Here is a 9,364-nt window from a genome sequence, read left to right as displayed (position 1 = left end):
ATACAGACCGTTAGTGGAATTCCCGTGAGAGAATAACGGTTAATGTGATTGGATGTTAATTATTTGACTTGGCTGCTTGTATTTGACAATGTGTTGTTATTTAGCTGAACACTAGATCGTTTAACTTGATTTTTGCCGGTGAACCGACGATACTCAGATGAGAAAAAAAAACTTGCCCAAATGTACAGCCCCGTTGGAAAATATAAATGGACTGTTTAATAAAAAAATAATTAAAAAAGTGAATCACATTTTTATTTGGCTTACCCACTACGGCATTGCCCCAGTTAGGGAAAACCTGCCCTAGAGCACACCCAAAAATATACATACCTCAGACTAAACATCAGCGCCATATACCTTCCAAAAAGCTGTGAACGATCTGATGCCATCAAAAGGAACAGATAATTTGACATACCAATTAGGATCTGGCTAAAAATGCTTTAATCAGTTATAGAACCCACTGCCCTTTATGGTTGTGAGGTCTGGGGTCCGCTCACCAACCAAGATTTCACAAAATGGGACAAACACCAAATTTAGACTATGCATGCAGAATTCAGCAAAAAAAAAATCTGTGTACAACTTAAAACACCAAATAATGCATGCAGAGCAGAATTAGGCCGATACTGGCTAATTATCAAAATCCAGAAAATAGCATTCAATTCTACAACCACCTAAAAGGAAGCGATTCCCAAACCTTCCATAACAAAATCATCACCTACAGAGAAATTAACTTGGGGCTGTCACGTTCTGACCTTCGTTCCTTTGTTTTATCTTTGTTTTAGTGTGGTCAGGGTGTGAGTTGGGGTGGGCAGTCTATGTTCTTTTTTCTATGATTTGGGATTTCTGTGTTTGGCCTGGTATGGTTCTCAATCAGAGGCAGCAGTCAATCGTTGTCCCTGATTGAGAACCATACTTAGGCAGCCTGTTACCACCCTTGAGTTGTGGGTGTTTGTTTTCTGTTCTGTGTTTTCACCGGTCAGGACTGTTTCGTGGCGTTCGTTGTCGCTTTATTGGGTTGTTTCAATGTTCGATTGTTCTATTAAATCAATATGGACACTTACCACGCTACGCATTGGTCCTCTTCTTCTTCCACTACCAACAACGGCCGTTACAGGGGCTCTGTTCACAAACACAAACAGACCCCACAGAGCCCCTGGACAGCAACAGAATTAGAACCAACCAAATCATGAGAAACAAAAAGATTATTACTTGACACATTGGAAAGAATTTACAAAAAAAACAGGGCAAACAAGAATTATATTTAAACCTAAACAGAGAGTACACAGCGGCAGAATACCTGACCACTGTACTTTAACTATTTGCACATCGTTACAACACTACATAGACACATGATATTTGAAATGACATTATTTTTCGAACTTCTGTGAGTGTAAAGTTGTATTGTTTCTTTCACTTTGTTAATTATCTCCTTTACTTGCTTTGGCGATGTTAACATATGTTTCCCATGCCAAAAAAGCCCTTGAATTGAATTTAAGAGCATCTATTTCACATTATTACAGCATCGTCGGACTGAGCTTGTTGTCATTGCAGGCAATATCAATGCTGTGTGTTACAGGGAAGACATCCTCTTCCCTCATGTGGTACCCTTCCTGCAGGCTCATCCTGACATGACCCTCCAGCATGACATTGCCACCAGCCATACTGTTTGTTCTGTGCGTGATTGTCGTGAATGTCCGTTTTCTGCCATGGCCAGCGAAGAGCCCAGATCTCAACCCCATTGAGCACGACTGGGACCTGTTGGATCGGAGGCCATTCCCCCCAGAAAAGTCCAGGAACTTGCAGGTGCCTTGATGGAAGAGTGGGGTAACATCTCACAGCAAGAACTGGTAAATCTGGTGCAGTCCATGAGGAGGAGATGCACTGCAGTACTTAATGCAGCTGGTGGCCACAACAGATATTAACTGTTATTTTTTAACCCCCCCCAGGGACACAGTACACCATGTATGTTCGTGTAACAGTATAACTTTAGATCGTCCCCTTGCCCATACCCGGGCACGAACCAGGGACCCTCTGCACACATCAACAATAGTCACCCACGAAGCCTCGCTCCACAAAAGCCAAGGGGAACTACGACTTCAAGGTCTCAGAGCGAGTGACGTCACCGATTGAAACGCACCGCTAACTCAGCTCGCCATTTCACATCCGTTACATTAGTCACATGTCTGTGGAACTTGTTCATTTTATGTCTCAGTTGTTGAATCTTGTTATGTTCATACAAATATTTAAACATGTTAAGTTTGCTGAAAATAAACGCAGTTGGCAGTGAAAGGACGTTTTTTGTTGTTGCTGAATTTATAGCCTGTACACACACCTTTAAAAAACATAAACAATTATATTGAATGTTCTCATTGTCCAATAAAACGCTTGTCTTTCACTGATGAAAGACTTACAGATTCTAAAAGTCAGCAACAGCAGAGTTGCTGAAGTGAAGTGTCTTCACAGCTGAAAACCAATTGAATGTATTTGCATTAACAAGGAACACCCCAAAGTCATTACCCACATTTGCAGTTTCCCTTTCCAATTCGATCCTCTCTTCCAGACAGGAACAGGTGAAGCGAGAGGATTTACTTCGCCCAAAATCTGTATGTGAAAGTGTCGAGTTACTGGAGGCTAATTTGATCAAATATAAGTTTCGTAATGTTTAGGCTGTTACAAATGTACTGATATAATTGGATTCACGTTGCATTCCGGCAACTTTGAGAAAAATGAACAAGTTGTGCATCATTGGCTACAATGGTTCCGCCTGACCTCATTTGCCTTCAATCATTGAGGACCTGTATTTTCGTTGTTCGAGGGGGTGACTCGGCTTTCTTGACAATATAATAAATAATATTTGTCTTCTCTCAAAAAGTCCCAGCGAGTCACGTGATAAGCTGCAGCGGGTCATATGACTGAAGGGAAAGTTCCTTCTGATTGTACAAAATCGCAGAGGACAAAGCACAAACCCGTATCGCAGGTGCATCGCAGTTTGGGGAAATATAGCTTAACGTTTTCTATTTGTTCTTATACGTAGACTCAAGTTCCTTGCTAGTTATTATCGTAGATTCAAATCTCTGCGTAGTGTTGCAAACAGGAGCGTGGTGTGACGCGATGAAGGTGAGCGGTGTGTTGTTGTGTGTGTTCCTGCTCTGGGTGGAGGGCTCCCAGGCTGATACCCCGGCCAACTGCACATATGAAGACCTGTTGGGCTCCTGGGTGTTCCAAGTGTCGAAGGGGGGACAAGGCAAAGGCATCAACTGCTCTATGATGGGTAAGAGCTGGAAATACGGAACGACCTCACGCGTTAAGCAATCAAGGAGGCTATGTAACAAACTTTTAATTGGTTCAAGTGTTAACTTGACCCGGTAGTCTATTGCCTTAGTTTGTAGGCTATTGATTTAGCTTTTGTATCATTATTACAACTTTCACCTCTGCCCAATGTTACAATGTCTACCCCGTATTAATTTGCAATACAGAAGAAGCTCACATTTTAATTGAAGTAATTACCAAAATGTCTCTGTTTTTAAAAAGACACCATTGATAAGTCAATAACGGTGCGCCTGGAGAAGCTGTCTGTGGCGGTGGACGACCTGGGGAACACGGGATTCTTCACCCTCATCTACAATCAGGGCTTTGAGGTTGTCCTCAACGACTACAAGTGGTTTGGCTTCTTCAAGGCAGGTTTAAGCTCTCACTTGTTTCATTCAGGGTTCCACTTTAGTCTCTAACAGTAGCATACTACGATCTCAAGAGGTCTGGAACATTTTTGGTGGATAAGAAATTACATTTAATCTCCAGCCTGTAGGCTACAGAAAAGACCACATCCTTGTTCCACCATATTCTATCTGCTACAGGATTGTTGATGGGACGTTGATGCACTGCACAGATGTTTCTATAGCAGCTTCCTGGAGAGGCATGCTGGGAATGGACAAGCAAAATATTTTACATCTTTGTCTTTGACAGGACTGGATTATCAAAGGGTGGCATCAGCTCTCATGTAAAAAGCCCATAAGCCTGGTTGAGAGGAACTGTCATTGTTTTGGGGCAGAATTGTGATGTTTTATGTGTTAAAAGTGCATCTTGGTCAGTTGAGCTCAGTCAATGCCATCAATATTCCGCCTGATGAGCGGGCCGGCCGCGATAGAAGTCCTCCTACCTTGTAGCCTTGTTCATTCAGTTTCAGACACATGGCTGGTCACCTTTCCTGTTATTGCAGGGTTGGTGGTTCAATCACTAATCTGACTTTTACATCTCAGTTGCTACATTGATATATTCAGGCTTGTGTTTCAAAGATACTTTCAGTGTTGATACTTTTTCATTCGGGGTGTTATTTCGTTTGCCTTTTTCACGTGACTTCCTTGTGACTATCAGGGGAAATGTTAAGTGTTGTCCCTCCTACATGGTTTAGCTGATGTCTGCACGTCACTTGTACTTCCTTATTGAAACCGTCTGGACTTGTTTCAGCACAGTGACACACCACATGCTTCACTGGAAAAGCCCGTTGTTAGTTACTCATTGCTGCTGTTCACAACGCCATACTGTCTGCTCTCTCTCTCATATTGAAAGCGGTTATCAGGGTAACTGCCACATCCACTTGCATAAAACATCACTGACTCTTGTTTTTTAATCTCTAACTCGGGCCATAAAGATTCAATATGTGATCGTCCTCTTTCTACACAACACACAGGGACGCCTCGTACAGACTGCTTTTTCTCCTCTCTGTTCCAGTATTCTGAGCAGGGCTCTGAGGTGACCAGCTACTGTGACCAGACTCTGCCAGGCTGGGTCCATGATTCTCTGGGGAACAACTGGGCCTGCTTCACTGCCAAGAGGGTTGTCCCAACACCCCCTCGCTCCATAGACACACATCGCCTCCATCACAATTACCTGTGAGTAGCCTCAGGGTTTTATAGCAGGCTTGACACTCTGTGCCCAGTAATAATGCTCTCCAATAGTCCTATAATTGGCTAGAAGGCTATTTTCATCCATGGTCCCATTTTAGTGTGAGCATTGCTCATATTGAAAAACAAGCCGTCTGCTTAGTTTAGACTCTTTTACGTTGGCTGTCAGTCACTGCTCGTGTGTTGTGTGAGTCATGTGTTCTGGTCTGAGCAGTGCTCTCTCCCTCTGGCTGTTCTAGTGCTCCTGCATTTGTTCATTCTGTTTTCATTCCTTCAGGCTGTGTAGGTCTGTTTACTCCTCTCATGTGGGGTACATGTCAATCAAGTCATTCAAATGTATATTTATAAAGCCTGATTTTTACATCAGCCGATGTCACCAAGTGCTCTACAGAAACCCAGCCTAAAACCCCCAAACAGCAAGCAATGCAGCGGTAGAATAAGTCTTTACTCCTCTCCCAGGTTGGTGTAGGTCTGTTTGCTCCTCTCCCAGGTTGGTGTAGGTCTGTTTGCTCCTCTCCCAGGTTGGTGTAGGTCTGTTTGCTCCTCTCCCAGGTTGGTGTAGGTCTGTTTGCTCCTCTCCCAGGTTGGTGTAGGTCTGTTTGCTCCTCTCCCGGGTTGGTGTAGGTCTGTTTGCTCCTCCCCCGGGTTGGTGTAGGTCTGTTTGCTCCTCTCCCAGGTTGGTGTAGGTCTGTTTGCTCCTCTCCCAGGTTGGTGTAGGTCTGTTTGCTCCTCCCCCAGGTTGGTGTAGGTCTGTTTGCTCCTCTCCCAGGTTGGTGTAGGTCTGTTTGCTCCTCCCCCAGGTTGGTGTAGGTCTGTTTGCTCCTCTCCCAGGTTGGTGTCGGTCTGTTTGCTCCTCCCCCAGGTTGGTGTCGGTCTGTTTACTCCTCCCTCCCCTCCCCCAGGTTCCTCCAGAAGTCCTACAAACACAACCTGGACTTCATTGACTCCATCAACGTGGCCCAGAGCTCCTGGAAAGCCATGGCCTACAGCGAACATGAGACCTACACTCTGCAGCAGCTAATGCACAGAGCCGGGGGACCAGCTTCACACATCCCCAGGTACAGTCGCTCACTTGTGACTCTATTGAAACAGGAATTCAATTATTATGAAACTCATTTTGGTGAACTTCACACAAGGAAGAAGCAGGATGAGTCTGTTAGCTGTGAGATTTGTTACTTCTGAAAGAAAAGGGGGACAATCAGGGGTTTAACTTTAGTTTGTGTGGGGGGGGGACATCATGTATTACATTTGATCCTGTCAAACACTCCACACAGCCCACCTGACTGCTCGGCGGCGTCCGCATGGTCCTAATGCCCACCTTCGCCTCACTTTGCATCACATTCCAACGATCAAACTGGGAGTGACAAAAGCAATTTCATAATGTGGGAGGGACAGGTCCACAGTGACAGTTGTGCCCCTGGAGAGAATAGCCCTGGCAGATGAGTCCAAGGCCAGAGGGCTCTGTTTTAGGATAATGGGACACGGTCTCTGGCCCCAACTCCTCTAGACTGCTCTGGTATGACGGATAGTAAGAGGCACTCTGTACAAGGGCTTACAAATGCCTGAGGTTTCTTTCTCTCTCAACCCCCAGCTGAGTTGTATTTCTCTCCACTCGTTCACTCCCCCCTCATGGATTTTAAAGGAATGGTTTGGTGTCAGAAATATGTTGAACTAAGTACAGTCATTACGGTGACACCAATCCATAGTGGGGGGGGGGGGACTAGTGATCACCTCAGGAGACCGTGGGGTAGAGATCCCCTTGGTGGTCAGCAGGTATGAAACAGGACTCAAACTGAGGTAGTACCTAAAAGTGTTCAATAGGAACACTCATTTTGGATTCATTGCAAAACATGCCCATGGTGTACCCTTATTGTATGAGTCTATGCTCCCCCCCCAGACGTGTTGGCCCCGCCCCTGTGACATCAACGCTAGCCAAGATGGCGGCCAGCCTCCCTGAGCGCTGGGACTGGAGAGATGTCAACGGAGTCAACTACCTCAGTCCTGTCCGCAACCAGGGTAACGCACGCCGGGTCAAATACCTACACTTGTCTATCGTGACTCTTGGCAAAATGTCTCCTCTCACAACCCATGTGTTTAATGTTCAGCCTTTCTGCTGTCTGAGGCTTTAGGAATGTCCTGTACAGGTCACACCGCACCACTGCCTGTCCTAGTTAGAGAACTGCTAAATCAATGTTCCCGTCTCAACCCCACAGATAACATGCTCGTGTAGTGATTGCATCACCCTCCATGCATAGCTGGCTGAGAGGGCAACGGCAGAGCTGGGATTTAGGGGCTCTGTTGAGGGCTTTTAATACCTGTGTGAGGAAGTGGGGCCCTTACTGAAGGCTCTGCATGGTCGTCAGTGGCCCTACAGCATTTACTGCAGAACTATTGTGAAGGAAGTGAGTTTGTTTATACAGGATGTACCGCCCCCACCTGTCAACCAATCATGTCAATAGAGCTATACGGAGCCCTCTGCATTGTTACCATTGGAGGCTCGATGTGGTACGGAGCTTCATTTTGCCTCTGCGTACCTCCGGAGGCTCCACAATTGCGTCACCCTCCATGTGAAGCCTCTGACCACATTTTCGTCTCCAGCATAAATGTGCTTTCAGGATTCATTCCCACAGAACTCCAGTTGCAGGTTAAAGATGATCCACGGACTGCTTGACCGGGTGTCTGGTTCTTAGTGGTGACTGATATTACAGTGAGGTTTTTGATTGGTTGTGACAGTGCAGGGTTTGATTGGTACTCTGTGGGCTCCAGCTTCGTGTGGTAGCTGCTATTCCTTTGCCTTAATGGGAATGTTGGAGGCTCGTGTCCGGCTCCAAACCAACAACACCGAGACTCCCATCTTCAGCCCACAGCAGGTCGTGTCCTGCTCCCAGTACTCCCAAGGTAATGAGCGAATACACTCTGCATAATTGTACCTTAACGGTGTTTGTGTATTCCTCCCAGATCTAAGCCCTCTTACTTCCCCCCTCTCCTCCCTCTCAGGTTGTGACGGTGGTTTCCCCTACCTGATTGGGAAGTACGTCCAGGACTTTGGGATCGTGGAAGAGTCATGTTATCCGTACGTTGGGACAGATTCCCCGTGTGACGTTCCCGATGGCTGTCTCCGCCACTACACTTCGGACTACAGCTACGTCGGAGGGTTCTACGGAGGCTGCAGCGAGTCTGCCATGATGCTGGAACTGGTCAAGAACGGACCCATGGGGGTGGCCTTTGAGGTGGGACACACACACGTTGGTTTGAGCATTGGCTAGCTCTATGTATAATGGCCAGTATTAGTTTTTCTCAGTCAAAATGGCCAGGTGTCTTCCTCACACTGTTCTCGTCCAGGTGTATCCTGACTTCATGCACTACAAGGAGGGTATCTACCACCACACGGGCCTCCATGACCCCTACAACCCGTTTGAGCTGACCAACCACGCGGTGCTGCTGGTGGGCTACGGCCAATGTCACGTCACGGGTCAGAAGTTCTGGGTGGTGAAGAACAGCTGGGGGACAAAGTGGGGCGAGGAGGGCTTCTTCAGGGTCAGACGGGGGTCTGACGAGTGTGCCATCGAGAGCATCGCTGTGGCAGCCAAGCCCATCCCTAAACTGTAGAGGGTCTACGGGGGTAGGAGGGAAAGGGTTCATCTTTAGACATTTTCCCAATTGGAACCTAGCCTGAAGTCTGCAATGGCATATCAATGTAATATTTTGTAGTTGTGAAGTTTGAAATGGCATATCAATGTAATAGTTTGAAATGGCTGGGACATTGTCAGATAGTTGGTAACTGTAAAAGTGTCCTCAGGCTCGCTAGACAGTCTGATCCTTGCCAGTCAGATGGATATTTGGTGAATGATGCCAAAAGGGAACCTGCTATAATGCCCTGTAACTGGGATTTGTAGTTTTATTAGTAGTTAGTCTGGTGATTGATAGGAGGGCAGAGAACCTCTACTCTTTATCTGTAATCTCAGGGGACACTGTCCTGTGATCTTAAATATCTTCCTTGTTGCTCGTCATCTCTGTCCTGTCTTCTATCTCTGCTGATGCTGTAAATTGGAGTCTCCTGGGAATGTTCAAAGGGACTGGCTCATGATGTTGGAAGGGATGCAGTATGATTCAATGTTGGTGCCTTTTTTTTCTCACTTCAGAAGTGGTTGCCTCTCATTAGAAGTGTCAGTTTTCCAATAAGATCACATCATGCATGTTCAGATTCTGTTTGCCTTAGAATTTGAAAAAATAAAGTTTTAGAAATATGTTCAGTGACTTTTATATATTGACATCTGGGCAAATCTTAAACTATATGTGCTCAACTTCAATATTCTTGATGGAACGTTGCATGTCTTGCCATTTTCCCCCAGAAATAAGTCATTTTCAGATAACGGTATGAACTTCAGATGGGGTCAGCCCAGCTACGAGCTCTCACGCCTTAGGCCCGCCAGTCACAAGGTCCCGCTGTTACCCTCTTCTGCCCC

The 9,364-nt window shown here is 46.0% G+C and overlaps 1 protein-coding gene across 1 annotated transcript; it reads left to right on the top strand.

Moving 5' to 3' along the window:
- The first annotated feature begins 2,902 nt into the window (after positions 1 to 2,902).
- Positions 2,903 to 9,147, top strand: ctsc (cathepsin C). Its single transcript, XM_064975252.1, has 8 exons — positions 2,903 to 3,268; positions 3,529 to 3,674; positions 4,726 to 4,886; positions 5,801 to 5,956; positions 6,796 to 6,914; positions 7,665 to 7,796; positions 7,896 to 8,128; positions 8,241 to 9,147. The coding sequence occupies exons 1-8, from the start codon at positions 3,109 to 3,111 to the stop codon at positions 8,505 to 8,507; spliced, it is 1,374 nt and encodes a 457-aa protein (XP_064831324.1). The 5' UTR covers positions 2,903 to 3,108; the 3' UTR covers positions 8,508 to 9,147.
- Positions 9,148 to 9,364: the final 217 nt, after the last annotated feature.

This window comes from Oncorhynchus masou, chromosome 9 (assembly GCF_036934945.1).
Source record: "Oncorhynchus masou masou isolate Uvic2021 chromosome 9, UVic_Omas_1.1, whole genome shotgun sequence".
Lineage (NCBI taxonomy): Eukaryota > Metazoa > Chordata > Actinopteri > Salmoniformes > Salmonidae > Oncorhynchus > Oncorhynchus masou.
The sequence above is the reverse complement of the archived record's forward strand: the minus strand, read 5'-3'. Positions and strand labels throughout refer to the sequence as shown.

Bases quoted from the DNA above. Each gene is read 5' to 3' on its own strand.
- ctsc (XM_064975252.1), top strand. From the start codon at position 3,109: ATGAAGGTGAGCGGTGTGTTGTTGTGTGTGTTCCTGCTCTGGGTGGAG. The intron at 5,957-6,795 runs GTACAGTCGCTC...CTCCCCCCCCAG, and splicing joins CCAGCTTCACACATCCCCAG to ACGTGTTGGCCCCGCCCCTG. The intron at 6,915-7,664 runs GTAACGCACGCC...TGTGGGCTCCAG, and splicing joins CAGTCCTGTCCGCAACCAGG to CTTCGTGTGGTAGCTGCTAT.